The 21751-nt window shown below is 50.1% G+C and overlaps 1 protein-coding gene across 1 annotated transcript; it reads left to right on the top strand.

Moving 5' to 3' along the window:
• Window positions 1-7359: 7359 nt before the first annotated feature.
• Window positions 7360-17284, top strand: Crybb2 (crystallin, beta B2). The gene is made up of 5 exons (NM_012937.2): window positions 7360-7439; window positions 10253-10371; window positions 13409-13541; window positions 14530-14672; window positions 17028-17284. The coding sequence occupies exons 1-5, from the start codon at window positions 7386-7388 to the stop codon at window positions 17194-17196; spliced, it is 618 nt and encodes a 205-aa protein (NP_037069.1). The 5' UTR covers window positions 7360-7385; the 3' UTR covers window positions 17197-17284.
• The last annotated feature ends 4467 nt before the right edge of the window (window positions 17285-21751 follow it).

Below are 21751 nucleotides of genomic sequence, written 5' to 3' on the forward strand. Positions count from 1 at the left end.
CCATCTACCTACCTACTTACCTATCCAACCATCTATTCACCCATCTGTCCACCCATGCCCTCATTCATTCATTTGTCTGTCTTTCTGCCCATCCTCTTATCCATCTGCTCACCCATTAACCTCTCATCCACTCTTCCTCCTTTCTTTCTTCTATATTTTCTTCTCTCCATAAATTTATATATCCTTGCTACCAACCATCTCTCTTTTCTTCCATCCATCTACCCATTCATCCATGAATCCATCCATCATCCACCTACTCATCCACCCATCCATCCATCCATCCTTCTAGCCATCCATTCATCCATCCATCCATTCATCCATCCATCCAATTATCCATTCATTCATTTATCCATCCATCTACCCACTTAACTATTCATCCATCCATCTATCCATCCACCTATCTATCTATCCATCCATCCATCAATGCATCCTCCATCCATCTCTTAAGTATCCATCCTCCTACTACCTATCAGTTCATCTGTCCTTCCACTCACCCTTCCTTTCTCTCACCCTTCCCTATGTCATCCATTTTCCCATATTCTCCTATCAGTCAGTTAACCCCATTGTCATTCATTTATGTGGCAAGTGCCATGCTCTGCTGGAGGCAGAGGGAAGCAAGCTAACGGAACCCAAGGCCGCCACAGCTGAAGCCATTCTCACTTGCAGAGAAACAGTGGTGTGGAGAGGGGATACTCACAGCTTTCAAGGGGAGGACCAGGGCTTCTGAGCTATTCCAAAGCCCCCTGGCCTCATGTACTCCTGAGGCAGCCATGCCTGCACTCCCTGTGCAGTGAGCATTCACTGTGCCCCAGAGCTCTCTGCATCTGGGCAGCTGGCTCTGGGGATTCCTGATGGGGAGCTCATCAATAAACCTCACCAGAGCTGGCACTTGAACAGCTCAGGGTCCCCACTCCTGGGGTAGAACTTTCTCATCACTTAGGCAGATTCTGGCATCCAGGCTCTCTCATGGTGTTTAAATAAATGCTTCTGCCTAGGGTAGGAAGAGACCAACATACATTCACTAAATAATAAAGTTCAAGTCAATGCTATGCCCATTGAAAACAGAAGCCTAGGTCTGCCTAAGCTTTGTCAAAGGCAAACTATTGCAACATTGTATCACATCAGTCTCTAACTACAGTTAAAAGAAGGCGGCTGCCTTTTTCTTCACCTTGTCCCCGCTTTGTCAAAGCCCTTAGCTATTGCAACATTGTATGTCATTCTTTACAATGTAGTTAAGGGCATCTCACTGATTTACTTTTGAAAATTCGTATCCAGGTGGGTTCAGTTGATTTTATTTCAAAACACCAAGGGGTGTTTCAAATAGCAGTCACAGGTAACTGTGCCTTTGGATAGATTTAAAAAGTCCTCCTAGTTGGATGGTCTAAGAGACATTTTGACTCCCTGCTGCTTTGCATCTAAGGACTATGCTGTGTTTGTCCAAAAAAAGACACCAAGGCCTGCTGTCTTCATGGCCCCTGAAGGTGAGGCCTTCCTTCTGGGCATCGGTCAAGTTAGCTGCAATGACAGGTGCCCTTGTTTCTTCTTTGTGCCACTGTCCTGGTCAGCAGGAGCTCGGCTACACAAGTGTGCTCGGGGCAGAAACTCTGCCTCCTTCTGTGCCACCATCTGAGGAGCTCGCAGGAAGAGGAAGCCTTTAAAGGGTTCACTTGGAACTGGCATGTGACATGGTCATTTGGCTAGAAGGAGTCACATGGCCTAACACGCCCCATGAGCTGATTTTGGGAAGCTCCAATGACAACCTGCTCTCCAATGTGTTGTATCTGTGTTTGTGCGTGGTATCTCCAAGTCCCCAATAAAGAGTCCAACCCGGAGCTCTAGTCTTGACACCTACTTCTAGTAGAGCCTTCTCTCTCTTTAAGTCAGTCAACACATATTTTCTGAGGACCTACTGTGGGCTGAGCCTATGCATGTCCAGAAGGTGCAAAGGTAGCAATATATAGCTTGGCTCACACTGAGCCCATTGTCCACACAACAGTCACACCACAGCAAAGGGTTTTGAGAGCTCATGGACCTGTCAGCTGTGAGCTGCACCCAGACTGGGGAGGGGATGTGAATTTGTTCACACTGAGTAGGCTCTGTGAAATAAATAGATGATCCCAGCACAACATCCTTTGACTAACCAAAAAAATCAACAAGACATCGAAGTCTCAGAAAACAGTGTTTGGCTCAAGCGTGACAAAGATGAACATCTTCAGGGCTGAGGCCACTGAGTGCTTTCTGTGAAGGCACCCTGCTGGCTCCTCTGAGGACTGACACAACTCTGTAATAGCCATGCACTAGGTATCTAGCCCCACCCCTTCCTGGTTTGAAGAAGAAAACCTTGATTGCAGGGGAGGTGAGAGGAGGGCTGTGAAGCCAGAGATGTTTTCTACCCACAATCCCTTTTGTGTGTGATGGGCAAGGGCAGGCCTCCAGGTACTAGATAAAATTGTCAAATGTTTCCTGATGAAGCATAAAACCCTATGTGTGCAAACTTGAGATTTATTATAAATAAAAGCACATTTGCATACTCATGGGGTGATGTGTTCGTCCGTTTTTCACGTGGGCGTTCTAGTTTGCTTTCCTGCTGCTGTGATAAAACACTCTAACTTAGGGAAGGAAACATTTATTCCATTGTATATTTTCAGGCTGACAGTTGACCATTGAGTAAGTCAGGGCAGGAACTCAAAGCAGAACTCCCCTGGGGAGGAATGATACTTGGTGGAGTGCTCTCTGGCTCTCTCAGCTGCCATTTTGATACAAGCTCAGGTTAACCTGATGAAGGCAATTCTTTAATCGAAGCTCCCTCTTCTCAGGTGGCTCTAGTGCTGGTGCTGTGACCCTTTAATACAGTTCCTCATGTTGTAGTGACCCCCAGCCATAAGATCATTTGGGTTACTGCTTCATGCAACTGTGATCTTGCTACTGTTGCCAATCATAATGTGAATCTTTTTGGAGACAGAGGCTACAAAGGTGGGGGTCTCCGCCCGCAGGCTGAGAACCACTGCTCTAGATAGTGTGGAATTGATAGTAAGAAGTCACCAGGACAATGGCAACTGACCAGTAGCCACACGATGAAGGAAACGAGACTTCCCCTTCTCTAGCAGCCATCAAACCCAATAGCTCTTCAGCAAAGGTTGACGTGTTATACTCCCCTAAGTGTGAAATGCTGTCTGGCTTAACCTTGTAACCACAGCTGCTCTGAATTCATGCATTCAATGGTCATATCATGTCCACAGGGTACCTTATGGACTTTTCCCTGTTCTCTCAGACTACTGCATTCTCCTCACCCTGCTGTTCCCAAGCCTTGAGCGGGAGTAGATTGAGATGTTCCATTTAGGGCAGAGCTCTCAGTGAGCTAGGTCACTCTTCTTGTATGTTGACCAGTTAGTTACAGGTCTCTGCCTCAATGTCTGCTCACTGCAGGGAGAAGCTTCCTTGACTGACATTGAGAGTTCAGGTCTACGGGTATACATATAAAGAGTAAGGCAGTTTGGTTGCTGCCATCTAGCAAAACGACAGTGTTCAGTTTCCCCCTAAGGCCCATGACCCTCTTAGCCATGTTTAGAGTACTGGGGATGAACTTCCTTCCACGGAGCAGACCTTGAATTCAGTCGGAGAACAGTTGGTTACCACACTACAATCACACCACTACTGCACCTGTGGACCCCTGCCGGATTGTATCAGGGGACACTTGTATTGCATTGATTGTATCGTAGTCTACTGGACACGTAAGATCATTGGTCACGTTCCCTGCCGCAGCCTGGATGGCGCTTTTGACACACCAGCAGGGATGGAGTTTCCCCAGGGGTTCCAGCTTGATTTTTTTTCTTTTTCTTTTCTTTTTTTTTCAGAGCTGGGGACCGAACCCAGGGCCTTGCGTTTCTAGGCAAGCGCTCTACCACTGAGCTAAATCCCCAACCCCTGATTTTTTTTTTATTGCAATTGAAATAAGTTCGTTCTTAAAGACAGAGTCTTAGGTATCACAGGATGGCCACAAACTGTTATGTAGCTGGGGATGACCTTGACTTTCTGGGGGTTACAGGTGTGCGTTCCTAATGTTTGGTGCTATGGATCCAACTCAGGGCTTAATGCATGCGAGGCACACACTACCGCTAGCCCCATCTCGTCACCATCCACATGTAATTTTTGAGGGATTGCCATGTTTATTGCCACAATGGCTGCACCTCTTTACATGCCAAGATTCTGCTGCTTTCAAGCCATCAACTTTGTAATGCTGAGTGTGGTCAGGTTCTAGGCTTTGGAGACGGCCCAGAAAGCAAGCTGGTCAAGGTACCTCTGCTCTCATGATGATCTACACGTGGAAAACACATGAGCAGTAGAGTGTTGGGACAAGTAAGAAACAGCATGGACAGAGAACTGAGGAATGTAAGTGTGTGTATGTGTGTGTGTGTGTGTGTGTGTGTATTATGTGGTATGTATGTGGTATGTGTATGTGTACATGTCTGTATGTGGTATACATGTATGTGTGTGTTTATGTCCTATATGGTGAGTATGTGGTGTGTATGCATATATGTATGTGTGTGGTTTATGTACATGTACATGTATGTATGTATGTGTACATGCATGTGTGTTTGTGTAATATGTGGTATGTATGTTTACATGTGTATACTACATGATGTGTATATGTGTACATGTATGTGGTTTATATGTGTGTACATGTATGCATGTATGCATGTATGCACTATGTAGTGTGTATGTGTACATGCATGTGTATTTGTGTACTTGGCTTTATCACCATCCATTCTCTATGGCTTGATCTTGGCTTCAAAGTCAACACAGAGCCTGGGCTCCAAGAAGACACAAGCTCTAGAGGGCCATGCATACAAGGCAGTGACAGGCCAGCAGGAGAATTCTGAGAGGTGTCTCTTACACTGAGTCCCAGGTTCCCAGGCATGCCCCACTTAAGGACAGTAGGTGTGGGCAGCCAGGGTCCCTAAGAAGTTTACTCTTTTCAGTCAGCCTCTTAGCTCACCTTGTTCTTGCAGGCTCAGGCCCCACCCACCTTGTCCACACTCACCCATACTCACTTCGTGTACACTTGAATAGTTAATCTGGTTTCTTTGAATGAAACCCGTTGCTTCCAGCTCTTCCTTCCATGCCAACTCCTCATCATTGAGTGTGATTGCATGACTCAGATTGGGGCAGGGAGGGCTCTGACACTGACCCCAGAGCAGAGCTGGTTCCCAGTGGATGGGTGGATGAATGGAGGAATGTATAGACAGACAGGTGGGTGGATAAATGGATAGGAAAGTGAATGGGTGGGTGGATGGATGGATGGATGGATGGATGGATGGATGGACAAATGGTAGGCAGAAGAATGGACAGATAGATGGGGATGGATAATCAATGGGTATGTAGATGGATGGATGGGCGGATGGGTGAATGGGTGTGTATGTAGGTGTATTAGTGAATCGGGGTTTAAAAGGCATATAGTCAGAGGTCTGGCTCAATGATAAACATATGAATGAATTGTCTTGGTCACAGGGTTTCCAATGATATCATGACATACCAGGACCAAAAAGTAAGTTGGGACGAAAGGGTTTATTTGGTTACTATGTCCACAGCACTGTTCCTCTTGGGAGGAAGTCGGGGCAGGAACTCAAACAGGGCAGGAACCTGGGGGCAGGAGCTGATGCAGAGGCCATGGAGGGGTGCTGATTACAGCTTGCTCCTGTAGCTTGCTCAGTCTGCTTTCTTATAGAACTCAGGACCACCAGCCTGAGGATGGCTCCACCCACAGTGGGCTGAGTCTTCCCCCATCAATCACTTATTGGGAAATTGCTTTACAGTTGGGTCCCATGATGGCATTTTTTTTTCAGTTGAAATTCCCTTCTTTCATATAACTCTAGCTTGTGCCAAGTTGACATGAAACTAACCGTGACAGTAGGTGGGTGGCATGGGTGGGTGGGTGGATTTGGAATGGGTGGCTGGGTGGGTGTGTGGGTGAATGAATGTTAGCCTCTTCCTAAAGTTCCCCTTCTGCTTGCTTCCCCAGGGACATGGAGAAGGCCTCTGCCTGCTGTGACCATGCCTGGTGACTGCACCCGTGAACCTGGCATGGCCCCGTCCTGGCATCGGGATGGCTGATGCATGCAAAGTGGGCATCCCCTTGCCCAGCCGCCTGACACACTGGCGCAGCCGAATCTGAAAGCTAATGACATTATTGTGTGGAGACACAATGTCTGTGGGCATTTGCTGACCCGGGCTTTGGTGTAGGCTTAGCCCTCATTCTCACCCTGCTTTCTGCAGGGATACAGTGTTCACCCATCTTGGCACTGGCTACCCTGGGGAAGGTATAAATACCACCTCCCACCGGCCTGGCTTCACGGCACTCGCGGGGGCTGGCGATCTGGTAAGAAGGCTTCTGCTGCTTGCTCTGCCCTTTGCTCTTCTTTCATTCTTGTTGGAAAGTGCGGAGTGGAGACTTCGGCACTTGGCCTCAGTTTTCCCTTCTGTTAATTGGGGAGAAGGGGTCGCCAAAGCCTCTCTGACATGGGTTAGGAAGCAATCTAGCAGACTGGCCCAGTGCACAGCCAGTGCCTGGACAAGGATACTCATTAATATATTAACCAGCTTCTCAGCACCTATTTTTTTAATACTAGAAAAGAAGACTAGAAAGGAAGATGCATTTGGCTTGTGAACCAGAGGTGACCCTACCTTGACCATGTCTAGGTTACCGAGCCAGTTTTCTCATGTCTAGTGATTGCAGTTCCCTTGGGCCAGCCTTGGGGAAAACTTGTGGACTAACCTCAGCTTTACGTGTTCCTGAGTGCTATAATTTCAGTGTCAATAAATCCCCTGGAAATGTCCTAACCATGTCACCCTGGTTGTCCCTTCTTGGGTGCAGGGTGTGCCTTCCAGGGCCCTTTCAGATGCACACAGTTGTATGCAGTCTTGGTTCAGAGATGGTGAGGCACCTCTATTACTTTCCTGATGTACAGAGTGGTAAACTGAGGCACAAGGAGAGGGTAGGACTTACGGGAGACCCTTTAGCTGCTGGGTGGCAGAGCAAGTACTTGGGCTGGCCTAATTGAGCCCAACACCTAAAGGTAGAGAATTTGGTGAGCTGGAAGTGGTCTCAGGGAAGCCTTCTGACATGACTCCATAGCGCTGGAGTCTAGCATCAGGGGAGACAATCCATGGGAGAGATCCTTCTGCTCAGAGCTGGGCTGGATTCATAGTGAAGGTGAAGCCAGAGGCCAGATGGCTGCCCCCAGAACAATCTGAAACCCAGTAAAAGAGGAGAGGGCTGAAGGCTGGACCAGGTTCATCCAGAAGTCCTCTGGCAGCTTGAAGCCAAGGACCAGCAAGGTCCTCATGCAGTCTTTCTTTCAGGTCACCTCGACACCAGAGAGTCCACCATGGCCTCAGACCACCAGACACAGGCGGGCAAGCCCCAGCCCCTTAACCCTAAGGTACGTAAACTGCCGGAAGGAGGGGCAGGCAGCCTCTGCATGCTCACTTCTCTCTGCAACGTCAACTTCTTCCTGGTGTCCTTTCTCGACTCTGTTCCTCCACAGACCAATTCCCTGTGCCCACCCCCATCCACATGTCCAGCATCAGCCTCAGACTTCAGAGTCCAATTTCTCTGCTTATCTGCTGCCCCGTGCATGGTACTGCCTGTGGGATTTCCCAGACAGGGGCAGAGACAGGGTGTCAATTGGAGAGGATTCTAGCCCCACTCCCTGCTGTATGACTCCCGGCTGATGGCTTGATGTCTCTGAACGTCAGCCTTACACAATGGGGAGTTACACAGAGAACAGTTGTGCAGTCCCAGGAACCAGGCTTAGCCTCCACCTGGAGAGACACAGGTTGTTTCTGTCCCCTACCCCCATGCCTCTCAGCTCAGGCTGTGTGCTTTGCTTTCAAACTCTCATACTTCTGAGGGGGTGAAACTTATCCCAGCCTCAGAGGCTGGCCACACCCAGTCTGTTCTAGCCCCACCTCCTCATCCCATCCCTATGAGCTACATTTTTACTAAGTGACATCAGCAAGCAGGTGAACTGTCACCTCGAGGAGTGAAAGGCATCAAACGTTAAGTAGGTTAAGGGGATTCTTAGGGCTGGGGTACATAGAAAATGGCGTGTCAGCTTAGTGTTTAGTGGGGATCCCCTGAGGGGGTAACTGGGGGGTCAAGGAAGGGAACAACCACGTGAAAGTAGGGGCAGGGAATGGTGAGGGCTCTGGAGCGGTGGAAACAGCATGTGCCAAGTTCCTGAGGTCGCAGCGAATTGGGTGAGCTTGAAGAAAAATGAGGTGGCTGGCTGCAGAGCACAGCTCTCCAGTACTGTGATGTCACGCACGCATGCTGTGATATCACATATGCACCGTGATGTCATAAGTATACTGTGCCATCACATACACATGCAGTGATGTCATGTGCTTTTATGACGTCACAGGTGCACAGTGATGTCACATGTATACTATGAATCACACACAGGATCAAAATCTTTCAGTAGTCACAGTGGGAGCTATACAAAAGGAACAGGTGATTGATTAATTTTTATGTTCTCTGTTGTTAAACAGTCCACCAACTCTGCCTGTCTTCAAAACTGTGTTTCCTGGGAAGAGCCCACATTAGAGCCAACTGCATATCCAGGGCCAAGCACCTAGTGGCTTCTGCACAGGGTAGTACAAGGTTAAAGAGTTGATCAACAGAAAAAATATTGATTATGTAATAATAAGTCATTATTATATTTATTTAACTATAATTATTTTATATAATATAAATTATTATTATTAGCATTAGCATTAGTATTTTCTACACTGGCAGTAGGATATAAGACCTACTGCCAGAGGGACAGGGCTTCTCAAATGCATGGAGAGCCTGACCCTTCCCCACTGGCCACTCCCCAGGGAGCTCTTATATCCCAGGTCAGGTAATGGCCACTTAGCCCCTGACTTGCACAGTCTACATCTTCTCAATGCCTCTGCAAACTGCTCCCTTTTCCTGGTTTGCCCAGCAGAGAGCTGAAAAGCCCAGTTCCTCCCAGGGCTCCACAGAGCAGTGGAGACAGAACCTGTGTCTTTCTCTGCTGTGTCCAGAGTGGTCAGTGACCATGAAGGCTGACCTGAGCCCATGGAATCTGCCCCTGAGCCCTCCTGGCCACTCTCCCTTTATCTCTCTAATCCCGGGCCTGGGAACCAGAAGTGATTTCTCCAGCCAGTGCTGACCTTGCAGACCCTGCAGCAACCCCTCACCCTGCCTACTTCTTCAACAAGGAGTGACTACAGGCTCCCATCTCCCAGGGACAGAGATGAGCTGCTGGGAAGGATCCCTGTCCTCAGTGCAGCTGTGAACACGGACTCTGTCCATGTTTAGCTCATGGCTGCAAGACCTTGAGTGGGTCCTCTCATACTGGTCTCTACTGGTTCCCTACCACGGGCTGATGCAAGGGCAGGGTGAGGTGAGGAGGGGTTTTCTACTGAGCTCAGACTCGTATGAATCCGAGGGAGTCCTCAAGTACTCCACAGGAAGAGGCTTGAGGGCCCAGGGAAGTGCGGGTTCATAGGAGACAAATGGAGGGTTTGTGTGATGTCTGTTGGAGGGGGCTCTTACACCTCCTGATGTGGCATCTCCTGGGAGCTGAGTGGCATCTGGAATATGGGGTGCCGCACCCCAGAACCAATGCCACGAGGCTACCTTTGATCAAGATCCCAGGTTTGGTGTGCACGGTCCGCTTGAATACTGTCCACTTGTCTCTGCTACACCATACAAGTGCAGGCCACGTACCCAGCTCTGACCTGTACCGGGTGCCCTAGTTAATGTATTTATGGGAAGCTGTGGTATTGCTTAGATGCTGCTGGACATGTGGGGTGACTCTGATTTCATACCCAGTACGGATATAAACGAAAGGGCACTATGATGTCTGTCATGACTGAGCGAATAGTCCCGCCATAGTGCTTGCCATCTTGACAGTTTCCCAGCCTCTGGGTTGGCTCTGTCACCCATCGTATCGACAGGGAAACTGAGGCTTGGAGAGCAGCGCTGTCAGGCTCGAGGACTCAGGCCCTCACTCAAGCTTTATGCGGGTTCTGACTCAGAGGGGCGGAAACTCGGAGGGGCGGAGACTCAGGGGTGGAGCCTCGGAGGGGCGGAGCCTCGGAGGGGAGGGGACTTAGAGGGGAGGGGACTCAGAGGGGCGGAGACTCAGGAGGGTGGAGGCCTGCCGTCCTCAGGGTCTCTGAGCCTGCTCACCTCCTGTTCAACTCTCCCTGTTTTTCCCAGATCATCATCTTCGAACAGGAGAACTTCCAGGGCCATTCCCATGAGCTCAGCGGGCCCTGCCCCAACCTGAAGGAGACTGGGATGGAGAAGGCGGGCTCCGTCCTGGTGCAGGCTGGACCGTGAGTATCTGGGTGGTTTCACCTAACCTGGGGCTGTCAAGAGTCTGGCAATCAGGATGCTGAACAGAGCCATCTGACCTTTCTGTGCTCCTAGGTTGTGCGGTGATGGGGGCAAGATTTGGGGTCTGACAGGGAGCTGGATTCAAGTCCCAGTCAGGCAGCTTCCAGGCTGTGTGGTGTCTAGCCATAGACTTCCTTCTGTGATACTAGATTTCTCTTTCTGACACCTTGGCTAGCATACTTCGGGGCCCTGCTGCTCAAGAGAGAAGGGCTGCATTTGTGGGGCCGCTTCTCGTGTCACCATGCAGGGAGGTAGATGAAGGCTGCAGTGGCTCTCATTTCCCTCAGCACTTCTCGGTAATGTGACTTCGGGGTGACAGTGACCCCAGCAAGCTAGTAGGCCAGTATGTCTGGTGGTTTGGGAATCCAGCACCAGGCAGGTTTTAGGAGAATTTGCCGAGTGCAACCCACTGAGTGTTCCTGAGCAAATGCAGCTTTTAGATGCACGGGGAACCAGGCTGCACCTCAGGAGAACGTCAGTCTTCAGCCTTTGGACAGAACCTCGGGTCTCACCCACCTTTACCACTTGGCGGGAGAGTTTCCCAAACACATTCTACTTTTATTTAATTTTTTTTAAATTTTTAATTGGATATTTTAATTTACATTTCAAGTGTTATTCCCTTTTTCAGTTTGTGGTCCATAAGCCCCCATCCCATCCGCATCCCCCTTCTTCTATGAGGGTGTTCCCTCCCCATCCACCCACCCCTTCCCGCCTCCCTGCCCTGTCCTTCCCCGACACTGGGGGATTCAGCCTTGGCAGGACCAAGGGCTTCTCCCATCAGTGCCCATCAAGACCAGCCTCTGCTACATAGGCCACTGGAGCCATGGGTCTGTCCATGTGTACTCTTTGGATGGTGGTTTAGTCCCCGGGAGCTCTGGTTGGTTGGTATTGTTGTTCCTATGGTGTTGCAAACCCCTTCAACTCCTTCAATCCTTTCTCTAACTTCTCCATTGGGGACCCCATTCTCAGTTCAATGGTCCAAACACAATCTTAATACTGAAAATAAGTTTTTTGTGTGTTGGATCAGGTGTGTGTGTGTGTGTGTGTGTGTGTGTGTGTGTGTGTGTGTTGGGGAATTACTGAGGGTAGAACCCATGGCCCTGCCTATGCAAAGCAAGCCCCCACCACTGAGCTATATCACTTGTCCTTCAAAACTATTTTATATACATTAACACTCTTTCTCAGAATGTCTTTTTAAAACTAACTTTTTAAATTTTCATTTTTGTCTTTTTTTGGGGGGCGGGGTATCCCATTACTTAGACCTGGTGGGTTTTGAAATCAAGATTCCCTCAGTGCAGAGATTCCAGGGGGAAACATTAATTCTTGCTCCTTGCTTAAAATACGTATTCAATATCGGGGTTGGGGATTTAGCTCAGTGGTAGAGTGCTTGCCTAGGAAGCGCAAGGCCCTGGGTTCGGTCCCCAGCTCCGAAAAAAAAAAGAACCAAAAACGAAACAAATATTAAGAAGGAATGACTTAGCAAAGATTTTCCGCCAACCCCTGATTTTTAACTGAGGTTCACCCTTCAGAAGTATTCATTGTTACCATTTTGTAAGTCTAGATTTCTTTCTGTACATCTGTTTGGGGGGGGGTTTGGTGGTGGTTTTTTGTTTGTTTAGATCATGTTTAGATGTTTGTAGACAGTGTTGTGAAATGTCAGGAGACAGCACGACGTGACCCATGTCACAAGTCACACTTCTCATGGTCATATTTCAGAACAGCCTGAGGTCTTTACATATCAAACCCACAGAAGGACACTTTCTAATTAGCTCTCCGGCCCCACCTCAGACTCCTGGGCTTAGAGCTCAGTAACCCACCGTAAGCCAGATCTCCTGGTCGAGCAGAGTTTGTGAACCTGTATCATCCGTCACTACATATGGTGGCTTCGTATGTGTTCCCTAATTTATCTGCCCAGTTCTGGCTGGTGGAGGTCCGGGGTCTCGGCTGTTGGGTGTTATAAACATTTGCTTGAGCTCTGGCTGCTGTTCTCAAGAACACAGAGCCCCAAGTAGACTTGCTGGATCTGACATAAGTCTCCCTTTAAATTCAAGTGGCAGACACACTTGCCTTCTCACCAACCACTTTGGACCTGAGAAACTTGGCATTCGAGTATCCCACTTTGTCCCTTCCTACTTCTCTTTTCTCTATGGGCTACACCCTCTGAAGAGAGTGCTATGGGTAACAGTTGACCCTGTCCCATCCACAGGTGTCATTTCCCCAGATTCAAATAATCAGCAGCGGAAAGTATCTGGAGGGAAATCACATCTATTCTGACCAAGCACCCACTCACGGCTCTTCCCTAAGAAGTGGGAAGTGATAGCTTGCACACTGCCCCAAAGGCACCTGCTGTCCCAAGTCACCTGCAGGTGACTTAGAACACACAGGAGACTCTTGCCATTGCTGAGTTGTGATGCAAACCTCTTTAGATTCAAGCCCTGTTTCTTACCAGCATCGGTCATCTCTCTACCGTGAATCTCAGAGCTTAGAGTCTCCTGTAGAGACAATAGAATTGATTCTGGAGCCTGCTGTAGATGAAACTGTGACTTGGGTGACCTCATGGCCCAGAGCTGTGCTCAATGGCCAGTCGATGGCACTTACCTCTCTAAACTCCATGCCTGGCTGAAGTCACCATGTTGGTTTGTATTCTCCAGGCTCAGGCACGCACACTGTGGACACTGGTCAGCATCAGTAGACGGGGTTGTGGGGTTCTTGTTCTGCATTCAGAGCTGGTTATTACTTTCCCAGCATCCTCTGGGCCTCAGGGCATGTGCACTGTCACCTGTAACCAAGCTGCTCTTTAGACTTGTGCTATGTCCCATGTGCTATGGGTGTTGAGGGCAGCAGGACCTGGTGGCCTTGCAGTTACCTTCTCTGTGCTCAGGTTTAGATGGGGCCAGTGCAGCTGGGTTGAGTAACCTTGGCCCTGTGGCAGAAGGCTTGCAGAGGAACTCACTGGCCCTTTCTTGTATCTTGCAGCTGGGTGGGCTACGAGCAGGCTAATTGCAAGGGAGAGCAGTTTGTGTTTGAGAAGGGCGAGTACCCACGCTGGGACTCCTGGACCAGCAGCCGGAGGACGGACTCCCTCAGTTCTCTGAGACCCATCAAAGTGGTAAGCCCCTTTGCACCTTCCTGCCTTCTCCTGTACCATGGAGCCACAGCAGCGGGGCCCAGGAGATTTACAATACATATTACACTGTTATGATTGACCAAGGACCACCATGTGGCATTTGGCCACCTTGAGCTACTATTTGCTCATCTGCAAAATGAACTTTAATTTTTGCTGGCAGAGATACCCTCGTTCCTAGCCCAACTCCAGGGGATGCCTTCCTGGGGCCTGTGTTGTCCTGTGGACCATGTCCCTGAGTGCAATCCTGAATATTAAAGTCATTCTAGGGCTAGGAGGGAGGGAAAAGTACATTAGCCTTTTGTCAAGACTCAGCCAATGTGAGCTTCCCGTCTGTCTCCAACCCTGATTATTACTAGCACGTGAACTGTTGAATAGGAAAAAGACTCAGCAAATGCTCGGTTTTGTGCTGAAACCTTCCAAAGCCAGACTTGCATCTCCCTGAGGTCTATAGACGACCAGACCCCCTCCAGACACGGGCTCTTGTGCTGACTCTGCTCCTCTCAGCTGTGCAATTTTGGGCGAGTGACTTGGCCTCTCTGAGCCTCAGTTCTATCGTGTGTCCCACGATGTACAAACTGCTGAAAGTATGGAATAATAAATTAAGAAAAACTCCACTAGGGCAGTAGGTCACTGGGGCAGTAGGTCACTGGAGCAGACTGGAGATGCTGGGAGACCCTGTGCCTGCTGGGACCATGGAAGCCTGCATGCTTGCCTGTGTGCTGGCAGGGGCTGAGTCATGGCTTGCTGTTTATGAAGTAGGAAGAAGTGGAGGTTGAGGGAGGGAACCTGGAGTCTCACAATCAAATGCTTCCCCTGAGCACAGGATCTGAGCTTGTCTGTCCCATGATAGTTGTTCCGTAGGCATCCAGTCACCAGCCAGGGCCCTTGTCCCACCTGGAGGCTAACATATTGGCAGAGGTGGGTGGAGGGTGGAGTATCCCAGGCTTCACCCATCCCCCTCTGTCCACAGGACAGCCAAGAGCACAAGATCATCTTATATGAGAACCCCAACTTTACGGGCAAGAAGATGGAGATTGTCGATGATGACGTACCCAGCTTTCACGCTCACGGATACCAAGAAAAAGTGTCTTCCGTGCGCGTGCAGAGCGGCACGTGAGTGTTACCCCAGACCTCAGCCTCGGGGACCCCGGAGTCCTGTTCTTTCCTGAGCTCACTGAGTGGGGTGGGGCTCTCTTTGTCTTCCGCCCACCTCAGACCATCTGGTGGGAATTACCAGCCTGTAGGTTGGGGAAGTTTTGTTCTGCGCTCTGGGCTCTGTCCCCTGTCCTGTCCCCCCAGTGTCACCCGGGAAGGCAGAGGCATCAGGTGCCACAAAAGGAATGGGCTTAGCTCATGGGGAGGAGGTGGAGCTTCTGCCCCAGCAGATCCCTGAGCTTGGAAACAGACTCAAGGAGGGATTCCCCTTTGAGATGTGACCTGAGGAATTCTCACTATGAACCAGAGTGCACGTGAAGTCTTAGGTGGATCCTCAGGCTTAGGTGTGTGCTGGGGTGGTGCACACACAGTTGGTGTTCTGTACCCAGAGTTCTGCTGCTGAGCTTTAACCCGGCAGGGGAGGAAAGTTCTGAAAACACATGAATGCACACACACACACACACACACACACACAAACACACACACACACAAACACACACACACATGTACACAGATACACACACAGGTACACTGACACACATTCACACTCATGTGCACATGCACACACAGGCACACAAACATGTACACACAGGCTCACACACATGTGGACATGCACACACAGGCACACAAACATACACACACGCACGCATGTGCACACACAGGTACTAAACACAGACATGCTTTTCTGTCAGGAGCAGCACAGCGCAATGACTATCTCCATAGCAGTGTGATAGCAATACAGTAAGGATAAGGACTCACCTAGAAGACTTTGCAGCTAAGAGTGCTTGCTGCATAAGCACGAGCACTTGAGTTCGAATCCCCAACACCCATGTAAAAGGCCAGGTGTGTCTGCACATGTACACCTGTCACCCAGGTGCTGTGGAAGGTGGAGACAGGAGGATGGCTGTGACTTGCTGGACACCAGCTTAGCTCTGGATTGAGTGAGAGACACTGTACCAAGGGAATGAAAAGGACAGTGACAGAGTGTGGCAGCAGATGTCCTTATATGGCTTCTGAGAGCATGTGGGGGTGCTCCCACACCCCCACGTGTGTGAACCCACCACAACACACACACACACACACACACACACACACACACACACACATACACACACCTCACACCAGTCTTTCAAGTTTGGACATATACCCCAGGTCATGCTCACAGACACAGAGGGACAATACTCACACTCCTGAGGGCTGACTTTTTTTTTCCTGGTAGAAAAGGCAGTTTATTAAGAAAAGAGCAGGGTACCCTGAAACTCAGTGTGCTGGGGGAGTAGGGATGGGGTCTGGTCATTTCTGGGTCATCACACATTCCAACACGTTCAGAGGGCACCAGGATAGTCTGCATGGGCTCTGCTCCATTCAGCCAATGCTTACCTTCCTTCCATAGGCCATTCTCAGTGCTTCCGTGTCCTGCCTTCTGGTCACCACCACCTCTGAGTCCTGTGGTCCCAGAAGCCTTTGGGGGAACAGAGGGAAATGATCAGTCTTTTTGGAATAGGGTTCCCTAACTAGTGGCAGCTTATAATCAGCCTTACTTACTGGCTGATACACCACAGGAATTGGGGGACACTTCAAATCATGGTGTTGGGCCCCAGCAGAGCTGGCTTGAACATGGGTTTGTCAAGTCCCATTGGTATAAACCTCTCTGTACAACCACCTATCCTTGGCTGTTTTAATTCGCCCATCGCCGCCAAGTGCTTCACACTGTGTCAGGTGCTCCGTGTTTGAAGGCAGATGGGGGCCTAGCTCCTGCCTTGTGTAGTTGGCCCTCCAGAGAGACAGTTGTCAACCAATCGTTTAAGGCTCCACACAAACTTAAGGGACGTCCCTCAGACTCTTGAGCTGAGATCCGAAGGCAGAGTTGGGATTGCGGGGCAGAGAGAGCCCAAAAGTCGTCCAAAGAAAGCTGCAGTGCGCTGGGGTGAGAGGAAGCCTTTGAGGGCACTCCTGTTCCCTGTGGTGGAATGTGGCCATGGTGGAGCACAGGGCTGCAGGGAGGGGTGGAGATGTCCAGAGTCCATCGGGCAGAACCCTCTGCCTGGGCTGGAGGTTGCCATTTTCATCAAGAGGTTGAGAGTTACTAACACCCTGCCTGGTCGAGGCTCTGGATATGGGTGGGTGGAAGAGGGTCCCCCCATCTCCCTCTCATCTTGAGGCTTGTTAAATATCCAGCATGTGTGAGGTGGTGAGCTCCCCATTAGGGGAAGGAAGCAAGCAGGGGGAATCCTGGTCTCTCTTACTTGGTGTTCGGACACCCCGACTTGCTTCTTTCACCTCACCATGTCTCCCTGTCATCTCTGCCTGCAGGTGGGTTGGGTATCAGTACCCTGGCTACCGTGGGCTGCAGTATCTGCTGGAGAAGGGGGATTACAAGGACAACAGCGACTTCGGGGCCCCTCACCCCCAGGTGCAATCTGTGCGTCGCATCCGTGACATGCAGTGGCACCAGCGGGGCGCCTTCCACCCCTCCAGCTAAAGCCCTGACCCTCCCGTCCCCAGGGTCCAGGCCTGCCACCCCGGGGCCTCCTGACACCCAGAGTGAATAAAGTGTGGCTTGCAACTTGTTTGCTGTGTGTCTTTTATCCATGGTGTGCCTGTGTGTGTGTGTGTGTGTGTGTGTGTGTGTGTGTGTGTATGAGAGAGAGAGAGAGAGAGAGAGAGAGAGAGAGAGAGAGAGAGAGAGAGAGAGAGGAGGCAGCAAGGGGAGGGAACATAGAGAGAAAGAGGGAGGGGAGGAAGGGAGGGAGAGGGAGAGGAGGAGTAGGGAGGGTAGGAATGGGAGGAGAGGGGGGAGATAAAACCCCATTGAATCTTACATCTCTGCTACTCCATAGCTGTGTGACCAAGAACATACTTAGTAACCTCCCTGAGCCACTGTCTATTTGATTAACCTTGCAAGTAGCCAGTGTGGCTGACCTTCTGGGCCTCACACAACATGCTGCAGAACATCTCGGGGTGAGCGACAGGTGCCTCCTGCCACCTCCACAGCTCTGTCATCACCACCGAGCAGGCAGCTGCTGTTTGGTTTGTCCTGTACTACCCTGCAGTGCCCACCGCATCTCGGTACGCATGTGTCCAGGTTTACTGCTCCCTGCTCTGTCCTGGGGTTGGTTTGGTCTCTCGAGTGGCTAGGCTAGGAGATCACAACCCAGGAGGAGGGAGGCTGCAAAGCCCTCGTTCACAGGACTCACCCCAGGTGACCTCTCAGAACTATGTTGTTCTCATGAGGGGTATCCGTGGATGGTGCTGGTGACGTCTGGATTCTTCCCTTCTGTGGCTTAGGGTGTAAGGTGGATGCTGGGGTCTAACTCTCCTTACCTCCCTTCTGATAGCTCTGAATATCATTTAAAAGTTTAACATGCTCAAGCCTCGAGCTCCAACCCACCCCACCATGGTTTGCACAGCCCTTAGAGAGTCTCCCTAACCTGAGGACACAGATCCAGTCTCCAACACCCCTGAATGTTTCAGTGCGACGTTCTCATTTTTTCTGAAGGCGATTTCTGCGTTGAATGCGCTAAGATCCGGTTTCTCCTTTTATTTTATTTTAATTTCACTCTGGGCAGCTGCTGGCCTGCAGGACACTGAAGAACCCCACAGGGAGTCTGTTCGTGGTCTGTTGGTTCTGCCCCTGTCGTTTATGTATTCTGACCCTGTTACTATCAAACCTCTACTTTGGGTGGGGGGCGGGGGGAGATCCTCCATGGCTTTAGTCTGCAGGAAAGCTTGGACTCTCTTGTTCATCTAAAGGTTCTTTAGAAACCCTCTCCCTGCCCCCAACATGGAAAAATGGGAAACTGAGGAAGTGTATCAGTCTGCCCTGTTACTGTAACAAGGTACCAGAGGCTGGCTACTTACAAAGCAAGAGGTGGGTTTCACAGGCTGGCGGCCATCTCTGGACAAGGGTCCCTTTTGGGAGGATGACAGTGTGGAACAATGAAGGGGCTGAGCTGACTCTGGCAAGGATGTCCCTCATCCCCCATCCCCACAAGACCAGATTCATGACTTTCAAGGATGCAGTCCCAGCGACTTTAGTACTCTGCTCTAGGTCTTGCTTCTTTTTTTTTTTTTTATATTGTTAATGTTTTTAGGTTTATTTCATGTTATGTGTATGAGTGTTTAATGTGTATGTATACATATGTATCTCATGCATACTTGGTACTGGATCCAAAAGGGCACTGGATCCCCCAAAACTGGGATTACAGATGGTTGGAGGCCACCAGGTTGGTGTTGGGAATAAAACCTAGGTCCTCTGCAAAAGCATCTAGTGCTTTTAGCCACTGAGCATCTCTCTGGCTCCACAGTCCCAAATCACCTGTTGGCACCACCACACTGTGTGTGTATGGAGGGGGATGTCCACACTGTGTGTTTGAGGGGGAGGGGTGTTACTTACAGCAGCTGAGCTGTGGAAGGCCCATTGACCCACCCCATGAGGGGATAAATACAATGTTACAATACAATACAATACAATACAATACAATACAATACAATACAATACAATACAATGTTAATGTCTTCTGTTTCTTGCTCATTCTTCAACCACCACTATCAAGGGTCTACTTTTTTCCTGGAACTAAGCAAGATGGGGAGTTGAGCTGAGGTGATTATTATTGACCAAGTTGCCTCATTCATGACTTGCAAACCAGCCCCCAGGAGCTCGGAATGGGCAACGGCATTCTTTGGATGTTGGTTGGAGCAGATATAATGAAATGATTCTAGAGTTGGGGCCCCTAATCTAACAGCAGGTGTCCTTATGAGAAGGAGAAACAGACACAAACATGCAGAGTCATGGAGAATGATGTGTGATTGTTGGTCTCGCTGTCAATTTGGTGGGACTGGAATCACCTGTGGGACGTGCTCTGCGGGAGTTTACGTGGAGATGGCCAGGAAGAGTAACTGAGGGTGATGATCGCCCTTGAGAAACAGCACCTTCCAGTGGGAGGCTTGGATATAAAGAGGTGCACTGTTGGGAGATGGGTGTTTTCAGCTGCCTCTGCTCCTGCCTGAGAGTGTGGATACCACACTCCAGCATCTTCAGCCTTGCTGTGTGAACTCACACCAGCCCTTCCACAGGAACCTCCTGCAGAGCTATCCTGGGACTTCCTGGCATCTAGCTTCGTTGACTGAAAGGCCCCTGAGCTCTCTGTATATTCACTGTGGGAGGAGCTGTCATTGGACGACCTAGCCTGTCTGAGCCAACGGAATAAATCTTGTTTTTATTATGTATTTTACTACATCATTTCTTTATTGGTTCTGCCCCCTATAGGGAGCCCTGACACACCACATTCAGAAGGGTTTATTGTTTTTATCACCTGAGGAAGTCCTAAGAACGTTGGAGGGCAGACTCCATGCAGTCAGTGGGAGGAGCTGACCTGCCAAGGCTTCAATCAAACCGCAACACCTGCCTACTTCTCTGTCCTAACACCCCACCCCAACATACACAGTGGTGGCAAGAGAAAAGAGTCATCCCTAGGTGAGGGCATCCTAAGTGTTGAAGATTAAAGAGGTGTTGAGGTGTGGAATTTCCCAGGTAGAGCTGAGGTGATCAACAAAGGGGCAAGCGAGAGGCAATGGTAAGCCGCTCCCCCTCTGCGCTCCACACCTCTGCGCACACGTGCGAAGCTTCAGAGGCTTGGGTGAGTGGGTCCTGAGAGATAGGTGTGTGTGATGATTACCGTGAGCCTCTCACAAAGTAAGTGTTCTAACAAATGTTTTCTTTTGTTTGAAGATCCGGAACTTTGCCCAGTAGGTCAGCTAATCTCAGATGAGTCATCCAGGGTGGCTCCCTGCAGGGAAGGGCTCACATGGCTGAATACGCTGCTGGCTGGGCATCAGCAGCCGCTGTCTGCCTGGACACACCCAGGTGGGTGGTCTTTGGGGTGCTGGCATCCTCACTTCATGGCGATTTGCTTCCAGGAGCCAGTGCCCCAGGAGGAAGGTGCAGCTGAGTGACATCTTTGCGAGTGGCTTCTCATTCTCCCGAGGCATCCCAGGTCAGGTGGGGTTGCCCGGGTTTGGGAGGAAGGGGCAAAGGTCTCACCAGTCAATTGGGGCCATCTAGTGGTGGCCATCTTCAGAAAACACCATTTTCCATCGAGAGTCTGGGAACACAGGGCGTGGCTTTCATAGGGCGGAGCAAGGACTTGGTGTGTGAAATCCAGCAGGACATAGGTTCTTTTGGGCCTGGACTCAAGGGCTTGGTGGCTGGTCTTAGTCCCTGGCCCCCTTGGTCGCTGTAGGGTGTGATCTGTCCACTTCCTTCCTCTCCCTTCTTTCACCCCCTACTTGTCCTGTAAGCGCACAAACTGCCTCTCTGGTCTCCAAGGACTTGTCTGCCCCCTTCCCAGCCTTCTGGGAGCCATTTCCCACACTGACCACGAGGTGTCAGCAAAGCGCCATCCTGAGTTCCGCCAGTCACCGAGGTGGGCTGGGCCTCGCGCCCCACTTGCTGCTGATCTGCGGGGAGCCTTGAGCCCTCTGGGTCCCACGCAGGCGCGCATGCGGGACACGCATGGACTCTAGAAATACAAGGTGCCTGCAGGGAAAGATCAGCGTTTCCTCTCATGCTTGCAATCCCTGGAACAAAAGTCAGAACCCAAACCGCCGCGGAGACAAAATGTTTTATTCTTGGCCTCATCCTGGCCAGGTCGCTTGGGGCTGCTCAGTTTCTTTTGGGTCTCTGCTCTGACCACCTCGCGTGGGCGCCCACGAACCTTTCTGGTGTCTTCCGCAGGAAAGGCCCTACGCATGTGTAAACTATAGCGCCGAACAGCTTCCATGAAATTTCAGGAATCTTAAATTTGAATTTCATTCTCGCTTATACAAAAAACAAACAAACAAACAAACAAAAAAACAAACAAAAACAAAAACAAAAACAAAACAAAACAAACCCAAACAAACAAACAAACAAACAAACCTTGGATCTTTCTTCCGCCCCCAAGCATTTAAAATGTAAAAGCATTGTGCAAAAAGATTTGTCCTGTGGCCTGGGAACACACCGGGGTCCCCCCTAAACACCACGTTCCCACATGGCA

Source organism: Rattus norvegicus, chromosome 12 (assembly GCF_036323735.1).
Source record: "Rattus norvegicus strain BN/NHsdMcwi chromosome 12, GRCr8, whole genome shotgun sequence".
In the NCBI taxonomy this organism is placed as follows: Eukaryota; Metazoa; Chordata; class Mammalia; order Rodentia; family Muridae; genus Rattus; species Rattus norvegicus.